We start from the raw sequence: 18,698 nt of genomic DNA on the forward strand, positions 1-18,698 counted from the left end.
ATAAAGGGCTGAAATAATTCAAAATAGTGCTTTTTAATACATTTAGAAATTATTTTACTAACTATATGTATTATATGTACTGTGTTAGTCCATAGAGTGTCATTTTGGTTGGTGGTGTGCCCCAGGATTTTGTAAATGTAAAAAATGTGCCGCGGCTCAAAAAAGGTTGAAATTCACTGCTCTAGAGGACCAGTCCTGAGACACAGGCTGTCCTTGGTTCTGAAAAGTAGAAGACGCCAGAGACATGAGGTTTTCAGGTTGTCCCCCTCCTGTTGTCCCCCTCCTGCTGTCCCCCTCCTGTTGTCCCCCTCCTGCTGTCCCCCTCCTGCTGTCCCCCTCCTGCTGTCCCCCTCCTGTTGTCCCCCTCCTGCTGTCCCCCTCCTGTTGTCCCCCTCCTGTTGTCCCCCTCCTGCTGTCCCCCTCCTGTTGTCCCCCTCCTGCTGTCCCCCTCCTGCTGTCCCCCTCCTGCTGTCCCCCTCCTGCTGTCCCCCTCCTGTTGTCCCCCTCCTGCTGTCCCCCTCCTGTTGTCCCCCTCCTGCTGTCCCCCTCCTGTTGTCCCCCTCCTGCTGTCCCCCTCCTGCTGTCCCCCTCCTGTTGTCCCCCTCCTGCTGTCCCCCTCCTGCTGTCCCCCTCCTGTTGTCCCCCTCCTGCTGTCCCCCTCCTGTTGTCCCCCTCCTGCTGTCCCCCTCCTGTTGTCCCCCTCCTGTTGTCCCCCTCCTGTGAACACAACCTGCAGGAAATGAATCAGAGATGAACTGATTGATTTCAGGGGTCAAAGGTCAAAGTCACAGCGACCTGTATGAATCCTGAAATGAACGTGACTGTAACTTTGTTTATTCTATTGTTTATTAAGTCGTTCCTCAAATATCAACGTTCTCTCAAATTCAGTCTCTGAATGAATCTGATTATTATAGTGAACCTATGACACATGATGTGCGTCCATGTTGTGTGTGTGTGTAGATATTTCTCACCGTGTTCCTGAGCAACAATGACCAGCACTTCACCGAGGTGCCCATCACGCCCGAGACGCTCTGCCGGGACGTGCTGGCGCTCTGCCGGGAGCCGGGCGAGGCCGACTGCTACCTGGCCGAGACCTGGAGAGGAGCAGGTCCACAGATCTCTGATTATTGTTATTACTGTAAAATACTAAAGTCTGGTGGAACCACACGTGTCCATTACATCACAATCAGTCATTAATCAGTTCCTTGTTGTAACCAATCAGAGCGCGTCGTCGGGGAGGCGGAGCAGATGATGGCGGTGCTGCAGCCGTGGGGGCAGCAGAGGGGGGAGGTCCGGTACCTGCTCCACCATCAAAGAGCTCCAGGACCAGAGACTGGTGAGAAGCACCAGCTGCTGGGGGGGGGGGAGTGAGGGAACATCGACACCAACCCCCCCAACAAAACATATATTCATAAAATATATCAACTAGAAACACGAGGAGATTCCAGATCTTCTGGTGATGAGGGTTAGGGTGTGGAGGAGATGTAAACAACAACATCTTTCCACAGCAGAGTTTAGACGTCAGGGTCCCGCCTCCTGCTGCTCTACAGGCTCCGCCTCCTGCTGCTTTACAGGCTCCGCCCCTCGAACCTGGATGTTCCCAGCTGTGTTTAGAAGCTTTATTTGTTTCTGTCTCATTCTCATGAACTTGTCAGGAAAGTTTCCTTCAATCGTTGTCTTGGACTTGAGGTTGAGTTGATCAGAGAACTAACAACATGCTGTCACCCTGACCCATGTGCAGACACACAACCTGACTGTGTGTTTGTGTCCAGATGGATCCAGAGCGTCCGATCCGAAGCTGAAGAGGAACCAGGGGAGCGCTGCTGCAGAGAGACGTCTGGAGAACCAGGTGAGACTCACCAGAACTCACCAGAACTCAGTCACAACCGTTTCTTCATAAAACCCACTGACACACTTCTTCATGAAGATTCTTTCACTGATGTTTTCTTATCTGGGATTTGTTCTTATGTGAGAACAGAATCTACACTGAAGAGAACTCACACTGACATGCTTGTGTAAAATAAAATATCACTGATTATTTGATTAGTTATACATATTCTCACACTGCATACAATTTGTCCTGTCTATACACTTTATATGTTTGGTTGATTACATTCATATCTTTCTATATTTAAGATATATAACTTGTTTCAGTCCCGGGCTGCGTCGCTCCCTCTTCAATGTTCTTTTCGGTTTCAGGAGTTTCTGTGTGAGCTGCAGTCTCGTTACCTGTATGAACCTTAACAGTGTGTTAACGATGCTCATGAGGAAAAACGTGCTTTCAAATGATAAACAAATGGAATTGATCAAATAAGAACAGATGTGAACCGTTCTGTTCTCGTGTTGAACAGGTCTCAGCTCCTCGTCTGGACGTGACCTTCAGTGAACTTCAGGATCTGGTGACTCGACAGCAGCAGATGCTGGCCTCCAAAGTACGACACACACAGGAACACACACTGCTCACACACAGGAACACACACTGCTCACACACAGGAACACACACTGCTCACACACAGGAACACACATTGCTCACACACAGGAACACACACTGCTCCCACACAGGAACACACACTGCTCACACACAGGAACACACACTGCTCACACACAGGAACACACACTGCTCACACACAGGAACACACACTGCTGCTAATGCTGCTGTCACTGCAGGAATAAACAGGATATCTCCAAATGTTTTAATTTCTCAACCAATCAACACTCAGCTGTTATCATTATGATGTGAACGTTCAAAACCACAAGTTTTTCTGTTCTTATGATTTATTAACACATGATGACTTCATAGCACATGAACACTGAAACAGTGACTGTTTTCAAACTTCTTACTTTTACCTGCTTGTTTGTGTTAGAATCGTTTTATCAAAGTCCTTCAGGCCTGAGCAGCGCACGTGTGAACCTGTGTTGTACCTCAGCGCCTCCTTCTCCTCCTTCTCCTCCTTCTCCTCCTTCTCCTCCTTCTCCTCCTTCTCCTCCATCTCCTCCTTCTCCTCCTCATGACCCCTGTTGTCTGTTGCAGGAGCAGCGGCTGCGCTCCCTGAAGCTGCAGGAGCAGCAGCAGCAGCAGGAGGCGTCTGAGCAGGAGCGACTGCAGCAGCTCCGAGAGAACGCACAGAACCAGGAGGCCAAGCTGCGGCGGGTCCGGGCCCTCAGGGGCCAAGTGGAGCAGAAACGCCTCAGCAACAGTAAACTCGGTCAGTGTCTGTGTCTGTGTTAGTGTCTGCTTCAGCGTCTGTGTCAGCGTCTGTCTGTGTCTGTGTCAGTGTCAGTGTCTGTGTCTGTGTCTGTCAGTGTCTGTCTGTGTCTGTGTCAGCGTCTGTGTCAGCGTCTGTCTGTGTCAGTGTCTGCGTCTGCGTCTGTGTCAGTGTCTGTCAGTGTCTGTCTGTGTCTGTGTCTGCGTCTGTGTCTGTGTCTGTGTCTGCGTCTGCGTCTGTGTCTGTGTCAGTGTCTGTCAGTGTCTGCGTCAGCGTCTGCGTCAGTATCTGTGTCTGTCTGTGTCTCTGTCAGTGTCTGCTTCAGCGTTTGCGTCAGTATCTGCGTCAGTGTCTGTGTCAGTGTCTGTGTCAGTGTCTGTCAGTGTCTGTGTCTGTGTCAGTGTCTGTATCTGTGTCAGTGTCTGCGTCTGCGTCTGCGTCAGTATCTGTGTCTGTCTGTGTCTCTGTCAGTGTCTGCTTCAGCGTCTGCGTCAGTATCTGCGTCAGTGTCTGTGTCAGTGTCTGTGTCTGTGTCAGTGTCTGTCAGTGTCTGTGTCTGTGTCAGTGTCTGTGTCTGTGTCAGTGTCTGCGTCTGTGTCAGTGTCTGTCAGTGTCTGTCTGTGTCAGCGTCTGCTTCAGCGTCTGTGTCAGTGTCTGTCTGTGTCTGCGTCTGTGTCAGTGTCTGTGTCTGCCAGTGTCTGTCTGTGTCTGTGTCTGTGTCTGTGTCTGTGTCTGCGTCTGTGTCTGTGTCTGTGTCAGTGTCTGTCAGTGTCTGTCAGTGTCTGTCTGTGTCTGTGTCTGTGTCTGCATCTGTGTCTGTGTCTGTGTCAGTGTCTGTGTCTGTGTCAGTGTCTGCGTCTGTGTCAGTGTCTGTCAGTGTCTGTCTGTGTCAGCGTCTGCTTCAGCGTCTGTGTCAGTGTCTGTCTGTGTCTGCGTCTGTGTCAGTGTCTGTGTCTGCCAGTGTCTGTCTGTGTCTGTGTCTGTGTCTGTGTCTGTGTCTGCGTCTGTGTCTGTGTCTGTGTCAGTGTCTGTCAGTGTCTGTCTGTGTCTGTGTCTGTGTCTGCATCTGTGTCTGTGTCTGTGTCTGCGTCTGTGTCTGTGTCAGTGTCTGTGTCTGTGTCAGTGTCTGTCAGTGTCTGTGTCTGTGTCAGTGTCTGTGTCTGTGTCAGTGTCTGCGTCTGTGTCAGTGTCTGTCAGTGTCTGTCTGTGTCAGCGTCTGCTTCAGCGTCTGTGTCAGTGTCTGTCTGTGTCTGCGTCTGTGTCAGTGTCTGTGTCTGCCAGTGTCTGTCTGTGTCTGTGTCTGTGTCTGTGTCTGCATCTGTGTCTGTGTCTGTGTCTGCGTCTGTGTCTGTGTCAGTGTCTGTCAGTGTCTGCGTCAGCGTCTGCGTCAGTGTCTGCGTCAGTATCTGTGTCTGTCTTTGTCTGTGTCTGTCTGTGTCTGTGTCAGTGTCTGCTTCAGCGTCTGCGTCAGTATCTGCGTCAGTGTCTGTGTCAGTGTCTGTGTCTGTGTCTGTGTCTGTGTCTGTCTGTGTCTGTGTCAGTGTCTGTGCCAGCGTCTGCGTCAGCGTCTGCGTCAGTGTCTGTGTCTGTGTCTGTGTCAGTGTCTGTCAGTGTCTGTCTGTGTCTGTGTCAGCGTCTGCTTCAGCGTCTGTGTCAGTGTCTGTCTGTGTCTGCGTCTGTGTCAGTGTCTGTGTCTGCCAGTGTCTGTCTGTGTCTGTGTCTGTGTCTGCGTCTGCGTCTGCGTCTGTGTATGTGTCTGTGTCAGCGTCTGCTTCAGCGTCTGTGTCAGTGTCTGTCTGTGTCTGCGTCTGTGTCAGTGTCTGTGTCTGCCAGTGTCTGTCTGTGTCTGTGTCTGTGTCTGTGTCTGCATCTGTGTCTGTGTCTGTGTCTGCGTCTGTGTCTGTGTCAGTGTCTGTCAGTGTCTGCGTCAGCGTCTGCGTCAGTGTCTGCGTCAGTATCTGTGTCTGTCTTTGTCTGTGTCTGTCTGTGTCTGTGTCAGTGTCTGCTTCAGCGTCTGCGTCAGTATCTGCGTCAGTGTCTGTGTCAGTGTCTGTGTCTGTGTCTGTGTCTGTGTCTGTCTGTGTCTGTGTCAGTGTCTGTGCCAGCGTCTGCGTCAGCGTCTGCGTCAGTGTCTGTGTCTGTGTCTGTGTCAGTGTCTGTCAGTGTCTGTCTGTGTCTGTGTCAGCGTCTGCTTCAGCGTCTGTGTCAGTGTCTGTCTGTGTCTGCGTCTGTGTCAGTGTCTGTGTCTGCCAGTGTCTGTCTGTGTCTGTGTCTGTGTCTGCGTCTGCGTCTGCGTCTGTGTATGTGTCTGTGTCAGTGTCTGTCAGTGTCTGTCTGTGTCTGTGTCTGTGTCTGCATCTGTGTCTGTGTCTGTGTCTGCGTCTGTGTCTGTGTCAGTGTCTGTCTGTGTCTGTGTCAGTGTCTGTCTGTGTCTTTGTCAGTCTCTGCTTCAGCGTCTGCGTCAGTATCTGCGTCAGTGTCTGTGTCAGTGTCTGTGTCTGTGTCTGTGTCTGTCTGTGCCTGTGTCAGTGTCTGCTTCAGCGTCTGCATCAGTATCTGCGTCAGTGTCTGTGTCAGTGTCAGTGTCTGTGTCTGTGTCAGTGTCTGCTTCAGCGTCTGCGTCAGTATCTGCGTCAGTGTCTGTGTCAGTGTCTGTGTCTGTGTCTGTGTCTGTGTCTGTCTGTGCCTGTGTCAGTGTCTGCTTCAGCGTCTGCGTCAGTGTCTGTGTCAGTGTCAGTGTCTGTGTCAGTGTCTGTGTCTGTCAGTGTCTGTCTGTGTCTGTGTCAGCGTCTGCTTCAGCGTCTGTGTCAGCGTCTGTGTCTGTGTCTGTGTCTCTATAACTGTGGCTTCTACAGTCATAAAGCTGCAGCTGGTTGTTCTGAATGTGTGTCTGTGGTTCAGTGGAGGAGGTGGAGCAGATGACTGGTCTGTTCCAGCAGAAGCAGAGGGAGCTGCTGGTTGCGGTGGCCAGGCTGGAGGAGCTCAGTGACCAGCTGGAGGTGCTGAGGAGCCCTCGGATGGAGCCACCCCCCCCACCTCCTCACCTCCATACCACGGCCTCCTCCACCGGGGAGCTGGAGCTGCTCTGTAAAGAGCTGCAGGTCAGAACTCACCACAGCTGGTTGAGAGGTCTGTGTCTGTCAGTGTCTGTGTCTGTGTCTGTGTCACTGAGTTGCAGGGAGGTTGTGTAACCACAGTTATTAATTATCATCATTATTTATTTCTGTAGCTACAATTTACAGATGCCCTGAAACGCCTCACACACCGGTCTGCTAACCCTCAGTCGATATAACGTGAACGGTCAAGAAGACCTGCTGTTCCACTCTCGTCCACCAGGTGGAAATAACTCTGAGACTATATAAACCCACAGACTGTAAATAAAGATGGACGACGTCTCTAGAGTGAAGCCAAAGTGTCTCCACCACAGGAGACGTGGACATGTCTCTGATGTCTGTTCACGTGTTTCTGATCCGACTGGTTTGAACCAGTTTGATGATCTACAAACTGAGACGTGATGATTGACAGCTGACACTGGCTCCTGATTGGTGGAGATCACTGCCGCAGAGACTTTAGAAGTGTGTGCACCCATCGTCTTTATTAAGTCTATGGTCGACACTGTAATTTACATATGTTCCCTAAACACTTCACATGCAGGTTATTGGTCGATGCTACGATTTAAAATTCAATATGACTAAAATGACAAAATATTCATTTACCATCCAATGGAAAATTCAACTTTATTCCTCCGTGATTTTTTCTTTCATTGTTAGAAGTTCACACGAACTCTTCTGGTGAACATGTCAACACATCATCATTATGCTAAATATTAAACGAGTGAGTGAGGCTAACCTTAGCCTAGCAGGCGGGCTAGGCTAACTGTGTTTGCTGCTTCGTCCTTTCCCTGTGTCCGTCCCCTCGGCTGAACCCAAGTCTTCGTCCTCCTCAGCTGAGGAACAAACTGAACCAGGAGCAGAGCTCACGTCTGCAGCAGCAGAGAGACGGCCTGAACAAGAGGAACCTGGAGGTGGCGGCCATGGACCGCCGGCTGGCCGAGCTCCGGCAGCGGCTGTGGAAGAAGAAGGCCGCCCTGCAGCAGAAGGAGAACCTGCCAGTAAGAAGAGATCCTCCATGTTGTTCCTGTAGCTCTGGTTCCAGCACTAGTTCATTGATCTCCTGGTTTTACATCATACTTAAGTCCAGCCCAAAACCCTGCAGCACTCAGATCTGCTGGTTCCCTGCAGGTGGTGTCAGAGGGCCACGCCCCCCAGCATGGCGTGGGCTCCAGAGTGGCGGCAGTGGGGCCATACATTCAGCCGTCCTCCACAGCAGGCTCTCAGGGACCTCCGGTGCCGGCTCGCCAGGAGCCTTCGGTGAAGCCCACACCCGACTCGTCCCTGAAGCCGCCTCCCAGACCCGTCAAGCCGGCCGCAGGTTGAGTTGAATGAGTTTCAGATAAGCTGGTTTCCACCCACAGCTCCTCAGCTGCTCTTCATGTCTTCTGGATTTAATCTTCTTCTGCTGTTGCAGGTTTCAGCTCCTCTCAAATGAGCGACCGCTCAGACTGGAAGGCCAGAGCACTTCCTACATCTAGCGGAGGTCACGGCCACGCCTCCACACTGCCTCGTGTGTCCAGCCTCAGCTACTGCAACTCAGGTCAGTTTCTGCAGCGTCCAAAATATGCACAAATATTTACTTCTCTGCTGAGAGGTGATGAAACACTTCAAAGTTTATATTCATTTATACAAATGTCAGAAAAACTACTTATTTTGTGTTTTATATTCGTCCTTTTACATCCAGAAGGTTCAAGGTCATAACAGGAGACTGTATGTCCGGCTTCTGATTGGTTGGTGGAAGCAAACGATAACGAGAATGATGTTATCAATTCCAACATTTTAAATGTTTAAATTCTCACTTCAGAAACTAGCAGAGACGCTTTCAAGCGTCTTTCTGTCTGATCGATGTTTTTAATGAATCCCTCCGACAGAGAGGAAGACGTTTGTGTTATGATGAAGGTTTTCTTTCCGGTAGGTGATGAGACCCCCACAGGTCTCAGAGGACTTTGTGGATCTGACAACCCGCCTCCTGTCCCATCACGGACCAATCACAGCACTGACACCCTGCTCAGGGACAATCAGGTACGACTTTTTTTATCCTCCATAGAGGAAATTTACAAATGACACCGTAGCACAAGAAAGTAGCAGCGCAAGGGAAAATAGTAATACTAAAAATATGAATATAAATATTATATAGAGTAGAGATAATGCTATATATACACACAGTTGTGGTTTTTTTTTATGTAAAATATAGATACAGGGATCAGAGCTGTGTTCATGTCCATTCTGTGTAATAGATAGAATCAGTTCTGTCCTGAGACACAGTGTTTGACTGCAGGACCTGTGCTCAGTCTAATGTCTGACAGCACCAAGGAGCCCTGGGTGCCTGCAGGCTGGAGGAGTCTGAACCAGGTCCTGAGCTGAACCAGTTCATCCAGCCTCCCAGCACAGAGGAGCCCTGGGTGCTGGGAGGCTGGAGGAGTCTGAACCAGGTCCTGATGGGGACATAAGAGGTTGAGGACAGATTGTCCTGTGTTAGAAAGTCAAACGTGATGAGGAGCAGGTTCTTTTATCTCCTCCACTTCTCTGAAGGGTCTTCATGCTTGTGATGATTCTCATGCCTCCCCACAGCTCTCTAGTATTGTGAAGGCACCAACCTTCATTAGTAAAAAGAAGAGGTGCTCTTTATGTCCATGTTTTGCTCTGTATTTCCCCTCTAGGCTTCAGGTAAATGTTTGTCCCAGGTGACAGCGCCACCTCCTGTTCCCGGTAAGCCCACATCGCTCTCTTCGTCCGGCCCACCAACCTTCTCCAGGCCCCCCTACAGCACCGGGACCTTCCCTGGTAAGGCTCGGCCGGTCGGCGGCCACCTCAGGGCTCCAGGCGTCCTCTCCAGCCACTGCAGTACACTCCCTCTGCCCAGCAAGCAGGAGAGCCCCCCCACCGCTGCCGTCCGGCCGTACACCCCCGACCTCTCAGACGGCCCTCTGCTGCAGAAGCCTCAGACGCTGGCGGCCTCATCCATCTACTCCATGTACACCAAGCAGGCGTCTCTGGGGAAGGGCTACCAGCCAGGAGGCCAGGGCACGCTGCCCCGCAGCCAGCCCCGAGGTGCAGCACTCACTCTGTTGTAGATCACATGTTGTGTGTTTAACTTCCTGTTGTTCTGACCTCAGTGTCTCTGCCTCACTACAGTGTACGGGAAGCCGGTCCTCCCGGCCAGCGGGGGGCAGCAGTCGGTCTCCTCAGACGACTCCGGCCTGAATTCTGATGCCTGTGTGTCTGATGGGAGCGAGGCTGGTTGTCTGGGTAACGGCAAAGGGGTCAGTGGAGAGACGGCCGAACAAGCCACGCCCAGACCGCTCAGCCCCACCAAGCTCCTCCCCTTCCTGTCCAACCCTCACAGGAACCCCAGTGATGCGGACCTCGAGGCCCTGCGGCGCCGGCTGCACCACGCCCCCCGGCCCCTGAAGAAGCGCAGCTCCATCACGGAGCCCGAGGGCCCGGCCGGACCCAACATCCAGAAGCTGCTCTACCAGAAGACCACTCTGGCTGCCATGGAAACCATTCCCTGCGAGACAGTCAGTCCAGCGGAGACATGTGTCCAGCCTGGGGGACACAACCACCGGGGGGGCGGGCTGGATGTCCATGACAACACTGGGTTGAGCTTCAACCAATTGCTCGCTGAGAGCCCTGAGGACTCCCTGACTCCGCCCCCTCTGCCCCCTCGCTCACCCATCCCTGACCCCGCCTCTTGCTGCTCCCAGTGGCCCGCCCTGGAGGACAAGGAGGAGGAGCTGTGTCCGTCCTCAGTCCACCACGACCACTTTCCAGACGAGTTCCCCCCGTACCCCCCCCCACCATACCCCAGCTGTGGGGAGACAGAGCAAGGAGACCACACCAGCAACCTGCAGCCGCCCGAGGTCATGGGGCAGGAACCAGTTCCGCCGGTGAGCGTTTCAGTGGGACAATAATCAGCAGGGCTCATTGTTGTGTTATTATGAGAATGAAGGGTTAAGGTTCGGCTCCATTTAAACGTCTTCCAGCAACAAACACATGGACGAGTAGTAACTGGAAAAAACTCCTGAGAAACTGAGCAAAGATTGGACGAGTTATAAATCAATCTTCTTACAGCGTCCAATAGAAACAAAGAGACTCATTCAGAACCAGAACCAGAGAACACATAAGATTCAGCTGCTCTGGTTCTTCCACATAGGTTTGACTTGAAGGTTCTCCTCCTCACACACAAGGTTCTGACCCAGTTACACAGCTGCCTCTCTAGAGAACCATGTTCCCTCTAGAACACTGAGAACATCTGCAGCAAATCAGAGGTTCCAACAAACCAGAGAATATCTGAGATGCTTCAACTACAAGTTGTGTATCAGAGAAGCTGGTTCAGTAAACAACTTTAATACATTTCTCTTTACTTCAGACTTTAAGTAGATCTTACACACAACGTGTTTTTATCTATATTGTTTGTAAAGCTACTTTTCTTGTAAGAAAGTTCTTATACAATTGTATTATTAGTATGAAAGGCTCAGTTCCCCGTTCCTCTGTTGTTTCTCTCAGGGTAAGAGGTCTATCCTCAGGAGAGTCGGATCGGAGCGGGTGGACCCCACGCTGCGGGTGAAGTTCAACGCTCTGGCTCTTCTGCTGGACTGTTCTCTGGAGGGCGAGTACGACCTGGTCCAGAGGGTCATCTTCAACGTGAGTGTCGTCAGACGCTCTATCAGGGAGTCGCTCCACTGAAATGATCACATTAATTCATATTTAATGAATCAGTGACAATCACTCATCTTATAATCACTCTTATTTAGAGGAAACTATCTATATGTAAAAGCAGCATTGTGTTTTTAAAGCTGTGTGATGTTCACATTGTTAAATGAACCAGTGGAGCTGCTGAGTGGAAGTGAGAATGAGCTCTGGTGTCTCCAGGTGGACGACCCCAGCTCAGCCAACGACGAGGGCATCACCGCGCTGCACAACGCCGTCTGCGCCGGACACACGGATATCGTCAAGTTCCTGGTTCAGTTCGGAGTCAACGTCAACGCTGCCGACAGCGACGGCTGGTGAGTGTGAACATCACTGGTCTGCCAGTGGGCTCTGCGTCCAGAGGCTGTGGTAACCAGTTGATTCCTCTTGTTCCTCCAGGACTCCGCTCCACTGCGCTGCCTCGTGTAACAACGTTCAGGTCTGTAAGTTCCTGGTGGAGTCGGGGGGGGCCGTGTTCGCCACAACTTACAGCGACATGCAAACTGCTGCCGACAAATGTGAGGAAATGGAGGACGGCTACCAGCAGTGCTCCCAGTTCCTCTATGGTGAGAAACGGTCATGTGACATGTTCACTGGAAACAGAAGCTGAGGTCTGTGATGGGGGGGGGAATGTTGATTCCCACACGGGTCAACTGAGACCACAAGGAGCTTCCAGAGACCGTGAGGATTGCTCCTGATTATCTAATGTTCCCAAAACTGGATCTATAAAATACGATTTATTAGTCCCTTAACAGGAATAGTTTGGAGTTGCAGGAGTTCCATCGAGGTAGTGTGGTAGATGCAGAGCTCCTTCAGGTAGTGGGGTAGATGCAGAGCTCCTTCAGGTAGTGTGGTAGATGCAGAGCTCCTTCAGGTAGTGGGGTAGATGCAGAGCTCCTTTAGGTAGTGGGGTACATGCAGAGCTCCTTCAGGTAGTGGGGTAGATGCAGAGCTCCTTTAGGTAGTGGGGTACATGCAGAGCTCCTTCAGGTAGTGGGGTAGTTGCAGAGCTCCTTCAGGTAGTGGGGTAGATGCAGAGCTCCTTCAGGTAGTGGGGTACATGCAGAGCTCCTTCAGGTAGTGGGGTACATGCAGAGCTCCTTCAGGTAGTGGGGTAATTGCAGAGCTCCTTCAGGTAGTGGGGTACATGCAGAGCTCCTTCAGCTAGTGGGGTAGATGCAGAGCTCCTTCAGGTAGTGGGGTAGTTGCAGAGCTCCTTCAGGAAGCTGGGTACATGCAGAGCTCCTTCAGGTAGTGGGGTACATGCAGAGCTCCTTCAGGTAGTGGGGTAGTTGCAGAGCTCCTTCAGGTAGTGGGGTACATGCAGAGCTCCTTCAGCTAGTGGGGTAGATGCAGAGCTCCTTCAGGTAGTGGGGTAGTTGCAGAGCTCCTTCAGGAAGCTGGGTACATGCAGAGCTCCTTCAGGTAGTGGGGTAGATGCAGAGCTCCTTCAGGTAGTGGGGTACATGCAGAGCTCCTTCAGGTAGTGGGGTACATGCAGAGCTCCTTCAGGTAGTGGGGTAGTTGCAGAGCTCCTTCAGGTAGTGGGGTACATGCAGAGCTCCTTCAGCTAGTGGGGTAGATGCAGAGCTCCTTCAGGTAGTGGGGTAGTTGCAGAGCTCCTTCAGGAAGCTGGGTACATGCAGAGCTCCTTTAGGTAGTGGGGTAGATGCAGAGCTCCTTCAGGTAGTGGGGTACATGCAGAGCTCCTTCAGGTAGTGGGGTAGTTGCAGAGCTCCTTCAGGTAGTGGGGTAGTTGCAGAGCTCCTTCAGGTAGTGGGGTACATGCAGAGCTCCTTCAGGTAGTGGGGTAGTTGCAGAGCTCCTTCAGGTAGTGGGGTACATGCAGAGCTCCTTCAGGTAGTGGGGTACATGCAGAGCTCCTTCAGGTAGTGGGGTAGTTGCAGAGCTCCTTCAGGTAGTGGGGTACATGCAGAGCTCCTTCAGCTAGTGGGGTAGATGCAGAGCTCCTTCAGGTAGTGGGGTAGTTGCAGAGCTCCTTCAGGAAGCTGGGTACATGCAGAGCTCCTTCAGGTAGTGGTGTAGATGCAGAGCTCCTTTAGGTAGTGGGGTAGATGCAGAGCTCCTTCAGGTAGTGGGGTACATGCAGAGCTCCTTCAGGTAGTGGGGTAGTTGCAGAGCTCCTTCAGGTAGTGGGGTAGTTGCAGAGCTCCTTCAGGTAGTGGGGTACATGCAGAGCTCCTTCAGGTAGTGGGGTAGTTGCAGAGCTCCTTCAGGTAGTGGGGTAGTTGCAGAGCTCCTTCAGGTAGTGGGGTAGATGCAGAGCTCCTTCAGGTAGTGGGGTACATGCAGAGCTCCTTCAGGTAGTGGGGTACATGCAGAGCTCCTTCAGGTAGTGGGGTAGTTGCAGAGCTCCTTCAGGTAGTGGGGTACATGCAGAGCTCCTTCAGGTAGTGGGGTAGATGCAGAGCTCCTTTAGGTAGTGGGGTACATGCAGAGCTCCTTCAGGTAGTGGGGTAGATGCAGAGCTCCTTCAGGTAGTGGGGTAGATGCAGAGCTCCTTCAGGTAGTGGGGTACATGCAGAGCTCCTTCAGGTAGTGGGGTAGTTGCAGAGCTCCTTCAGGTAGTGGGGTAGTTGCAGAGCTCCTTCGGGTAGTTGGGTAGATGCAGAGCCCCTTCGGGTAGTGGGGTAGATGCAGAGCTCCTTCGGGTAGTGGGGTAGATGCAGAGCTCCTTCGGGTAGTGGGGTACATGCAGAGCTCCTTCGGGTAGTGGGGTAGATGCAGAGCTCCTTCAGGTAGTGGGGTAGATGCAGAGCTCCTTCAGGTAGTGGGGTAGATGCAGAGCTCCTTCGGGTAGTGGGGTAGATGCAGAGCTCCTTCGGGTAGTGGGGTACATGCAGAGCTCCTTCGGGTAGTGGGGTAGATGCAGAGCTCCTTCGGGTAGTGGGGTAGATGCAGAGCTCCTTCAGGTAGTGGGGTAGATGCAGAGCTCCTTCAGGTAGTGGGGTAGATGCAGAGCTCCTTCGGGTAGTGGGGTAGATGCAGAGCTCCTTCAGGTAGTGGGGTAGATGCAGAGCTCCTTCGGGTAGTGGGGTAGATGCAGAGCTCCTTCGGGTAGTGGGGTAGATGCAGAGCTCCTTCGGGTAGTGGGGTAGATGCAGAGCTCCTTCGGGTAGTGGGGTACATGCAGAGCTCCTTCGGGTAGTGGGGTAGATGCAGAGCTCCTTCGGGTAGTGTGGTAGATGCAGAGCTCCTTCGGGTAGTGGGGTAGATGCAGAGCTCCTTCAGGTAGTGGGATAGATGCAGAGCTCCTTCAGGTAGTGTGGTACATGCAGAGCTCCTTCAGGTAGTGGGGTACATGCAGAGCTCCTTCAGGTAGTGGGGTACATGCAGAGCTCCTTCAGGTAGTGGGGTACATGCAGAGCTCCTTCGGGTAGTGGGGTAGATGCAGACCTCCTTCGGGTAGTGGGGTAGATGCAGAGCTCCTTCGGGTAGTGGGGTAGATGCAGAGCTCCTTCGGGTAGTGGGGTAGATGCAGAGCTCCTTCGGGTAGTGGGGTAGATGCAGAGCTCCTTCGGGTAGTGGGGTAGATGCAGAGCTCCTTCAGGGTCCTGAGGAGCTTTTGATTGTGTCTCACTGTTTGTCACAGCTCCACTGACCTTCTCTGTCCTGGCAGGCGTTCAGGAGAAGATGGGCGTGATGAACCGCGGCGTGGTGTACGCCCTGTGGGATTACGAGCCCCAGAGGGACGATGAGCTGGGCTTCACTGAGGGCGACTGCATGACGGTGCTGAGACGGGAGGACGAGCTGGAGACGGACTGGTGGTGGGCACGATGTGGAGATGGAGAGGGCTACATCCCCCGCAACCTCCTGGGGGTGAGGCCACTGAGTTTGTCTTTAAACTGCTGATAGAGATACTTGAAGAAAAATGAATCAGTTCATCAAATGTGTGTAACAGAGCAACAACAACAATATCACAAATATAGAGAGTAGAGTGTCCAACACAAATCTAGAGATTCATCAAGTGTTTGTACTGTGTATTGTATATCTACACAGTCTAGTTATAATCATGATCCACAATCAGCTGCCAACCACTGGTCCATGATCAGGATCCACCATCAGGATCTATGGTCCATGATCAGGATTCACCATCGGGATCTATGGTCCATGATCACAGCCTGTGATCCACCATCAGGATCTATGGTCCATGATCACAGTCTGTGATCCACCATCAGGATCTATGGTCCATGATCACAGTCTGTGATCCACAATCAGGATCCATGGTCCATGATCAGGATCCACCATCAGGATCTATGGTCCATGATCAGGATACACCATCAGGATCTATGGTCCATGATCAGGATCCAACATCAGGACCTATGGTCCATGATCAGGATCCACCATCAGGACCTATGGTCCATGATCACAGTCTGTGATCCACCATCAGGATCTATGGTCCATGATTAGGATCCACCATCATGATCTATGGTCCATGATCACAGTCTGTGATCCACCATCATGATCTATGGTCCATGATTAGGATCCACCATCATGATCTATGGTCCATGATCACAGTCTGTGATCCACCATCAGGATCTATGGTCCATGATCAGGATCCACCATCAGGATCTATGGTCCATGATTAGGATCCACCATCATGATCTATGGTCCATGATCACAGTCTGTGATCCACCATCAGGATCTATGGTCCATGATCAGGATCCACCATCAGGATCTATGGTCCATGATCAGGATTCACCATCAGGATCCATGGTCCATGATCACAGTCTCTGATCCACATCAGGATCTATGGTCCATGATTAGGATCCACCATCAGGATCTATGGTCCATGATCAGGATCCACCAGCAGGATCTATGGTCCATGATCACAGCCTGTGATCCACCATCAGGATCTATGGTCCATGATCACAGTCTCTGATCCACATCAGGATCTATGGTCCATGATTAGGATCCACCATCAGGATCTATGGTCCATGATCAGGATCCACCAGCAGGATCTATGGTCCATGATCACAGCCTGTGATCCACCATCAGGATCTATGGTCCATGATCAGGATCCACCATCAGGATCTATGGTCCATGATCACAGTCTGTGATCCACATAAGGATCCACGATGTGCTGCAGCTCTGATCCTGGATCTGATGGAGCAGCAGAACTCTGGTGAAGGAGTCACGTCAGTACCATGTGTTGATGAGACATTAATGTGATTGAGAGGGAGAAGAGGAAAGAGAAGCTCTATGTGTCACACGACCCCGACCTTCTAGACCTACAGCAGCAGAACTAAGATCAGGTCTAAGACTTACCTGGACTGGGTCTAACTAGAAGCTTTACTGTAAAGGCAGGTTTGACTCCTCAACTTACAGAGGGAGTCTGCCTCCACAACTGGAGCTGAGATGATTCCACAGGAGAGGAGCTGGATGCTGAAGCTCCGGCTCCTCCTCTGGAGACTTTAGGGACGAAAGCCTGAATTATGTGCTACGTGTCTTGCCCTCTACTGGTCATCTGAGAGAATGCAGTTTTCAGACACTTCCATGTTGGCTTCATTTTCTTTGACCGTTTGTGTTACAGGCAGAATTGAGTCAAAGGTTACAAGGCAGAATTTAAAGGAGATGAATGTGGATCATCCTCTTCAGACCTTGTCCTCCTTCACGTAACGCAGGACGAGTCTGAAGTCCTGCTCTCTTCATTAAACTCCACAGGGAATTGAACCGTCAACCCTAAATCTCTTTGAATCAGGCCTGAAAGCAGCTCTGAGGATCCTGTGACTCAACAGTCTGATGTAAGAAGTTCCTGTTTTTAACTTTATCTTAACGACAAACTCTTTTTATTTCCCAGCTGTATCTGAGGATCAAACCGCGGCAGAGGAGCCTGGCGTGAACCTCCCAGGGACAAGTCCTCCATGAGACGAGCAGCAAGGGACGTCCTCTGGACTCAGGAGTGTGTGTCCAAAAGAGACGGATGTTTTTCAATCTGCACAGTTTTACTTCTCCTCAACTCATTTGTTCCAGTGGTTTTTCCTCTGACGTCCGAGAGCCTCAAAGGAAATGAGAAATTATTTTTGGTCCATTTTTTTATATTCTGTCTTTTTTCAAGATTGAATTTTTATTTGATTGAACATTGACATCAAAGGAAACTATTTGAGCAAACGTCCCAAAGACTGAAACTACAAAGTCTCTTTTTTAATTATTTAATTTTGTATTTATTATTAAAAATGTAAACCTTCTTTCACAGGATCAACTAGTTTCACCCAGAATGTAATAAAATAGCTAAATTATTAAAAGATTAATTTACGGGGTTGATTTACCAAAAACATGTTTCTAATGCACCAGAACCGTTAAATATGATATGTGAGATTTAATTTCTACAAACACTGAATGAAACTGATTTATTTTACTCGTCTCTGTTCTGCTTCAGTTGGTTTAACATTAAAATCTAATGTTTGGCTTTTGTTTAGTTTCTTGTTTAATTCTTTAACATCGCTTATGGTCTTTATATACAGTCACTGATCCTCTTTATATAAAGTTCCACCGTTGTTAAAATGTCTTCTTCGTGTGTTGAACTACTTGCTGCACTGCCCCTAGTGGGCCCTTCATGTCCTTTCAGCGGACTCTTTTTCATTTATGGTTCTCTGAAAGCTGTGTGTGCTGAAAACAATTCACCGCCAGACCGATAGGTGGCGCAACGGAAGACGAGCTTAGAGAAGCCTCCCTCAAGAGTTCTATATATGCAGAAGAAGTCGTTGATTGTTTGTTTACGTCCTCCCGGCTCCTCACACACAGTGAACGATGGCAGCTAACAGAGGAAGGCTGTCGATGACGCTAGAATCAACAGTTTTACCTGAAATAAAGTGACGACCAGCGAGTCTAATGCTGATGTGATCGTTTCTTAACAGTTCCCCGCTCTTGTTCCTGAGCTGCGTTGCTAATTCCACTGCTTCAAGCTTCCACACAGTCCGCAGGGACTCCCGATACCAACTACCACAGAGTGTTTGCTTCTAACCTGTCGGTGTTTGAGAAACAGTGTCACGATAACCGTGGAATTAAAGTCGTGACAGCGCAGTTAGCATGGTGGCTAGCATGCTAGCGCCGTTATGACAGGGCGTTATAACCGTATGTGACCGTACACAGATGCCGTTGGCTTAACTCACTTGTCACACTAATCGTAGAATCTTAGTTGTGTTTGGGCATTATAACCCAAACCCTATTGTGCTATAGGGAATGAAACAGGAAGTTTGAGGTCCGGAAATGATGTCGTTCGGAAATGCTGTCGTTAGCGGACCAATCACAGCCAAGGGCTCTGCGTAGGCTCTCCGCCATGCCGACGTGTAGTTAGAACAATCAGAGCTGCACGAAAAGCTCTGAGGAGCTGGAGAGGAGGTTCCACCACGGAGAGGAGGTCCCACCACGGAGAGGAGGTCCCACCACGGAGAAGAGGTTCCACCACGGAGAGGAGGTTCCACCACGGAGAGGAGGTCCCACCACGGAGAGGAGGTCCCACCACGGAGAGGAGGTTCCACCACGGAGAGGAGGTCCCACCACGGAGGGGGCGGTCCCACCACGGAGAGGAGGTTCCACCACGGAGAGGAGGTCCCACCACGGAGGGGGCGGTCCCATTTGTCCGTGTCCATCAAAACGGAGAAGCATATATCAGCCTATAGGCCTTAAGAACATGTGATTGTTTGCAGATGATCCAACTTTTTAT

The 18,698-nt window shown here is 51.0% G+C and overlaps 1 protein-coding gene across 1 annotated transcript in view; it reads left to right on the forward strand.

Moving 5' to 3' along the window:
* LOC128437401 (apoptosis-stimulating of p53 protein 2) overlaps positions 1-17,540 on the forward strand; it is a 24,351-nt gene extending 6,811 nt beyond the window's left edge. The window contains exons 2-18 of the mRNA XM_053419543.1: positions 961-1,108; positions 1,223-1,336; positions 1,773-1,849; positions 2,352-2,432; positions 3,032-3,206; positions 6,108-6,307; positions 7,153-7,317; positions 7,448-7,637; positions 7,734-7,859; positions 8,235-8,341; positions 8,980-9,370; positions 9,455-10,209; positions 10,829-10,966; positions 11,195-11,328; positions 11,411-11,577; positions 14,652-14,851; positions 16,833-17,540. Of these exons, the coding sequence (XP_053275518.1) occupies positions 961-1,108; positions 1,223-1,336; positions 1,773-1,849; positions 2,352-2,432; positions 3,032-3,206; positions 6,108-6,307; positions 7,153-7,317; positions 7,448-7,637; positions 7,734-7,859; positions 8,235-8,341; positions 8,980-9,370; positions 9,455-10,209; positions 10,829-10,966; positions 11,195-11,328; positions 11,411-11,577; positions 14,652-14,851; positions 16,833-16,874 (3,210 nt within the window). The 3' untranslated portion in view covers positions 16,875-17,540. The remainder of the gene's footprint in view (positions 1-960; positions 1,109-1,222; positions 1,337-1,772; positions 1,850-2,351; positions 2,433-3,031; positions 3,207-6,107; positions 6,308-7,152; positions 7,318-7,447; positions 7,638-7,733; positions 7,860-8,234; positions 8,342-8,979; positions 9,371-9,454; positions 10,210-10,828; positions 10,967-11,194; positions 11,329-11,410; positions 11,578-14,651; positions 14,852-16,832) is intronic.
* Positions 17,541-18,698: the final 1,158 nt, after the last annotated feature.

This window comes from Pleuronectes platessa, chromosome 3 (assembly GCF_947347685.1).
Source record: "Pleuronectes platessa chromosome 3, fPlePla1.1, whole genome shotgun sequence".
Taxonomy (NCBI): domain Eukaryota; kingdom Metazoa; phylum Chordata; class Actinopteri; order Pleuronectiformes; family Pleuronectidae; genus Pleuronectes; species Pleuronectes platessa.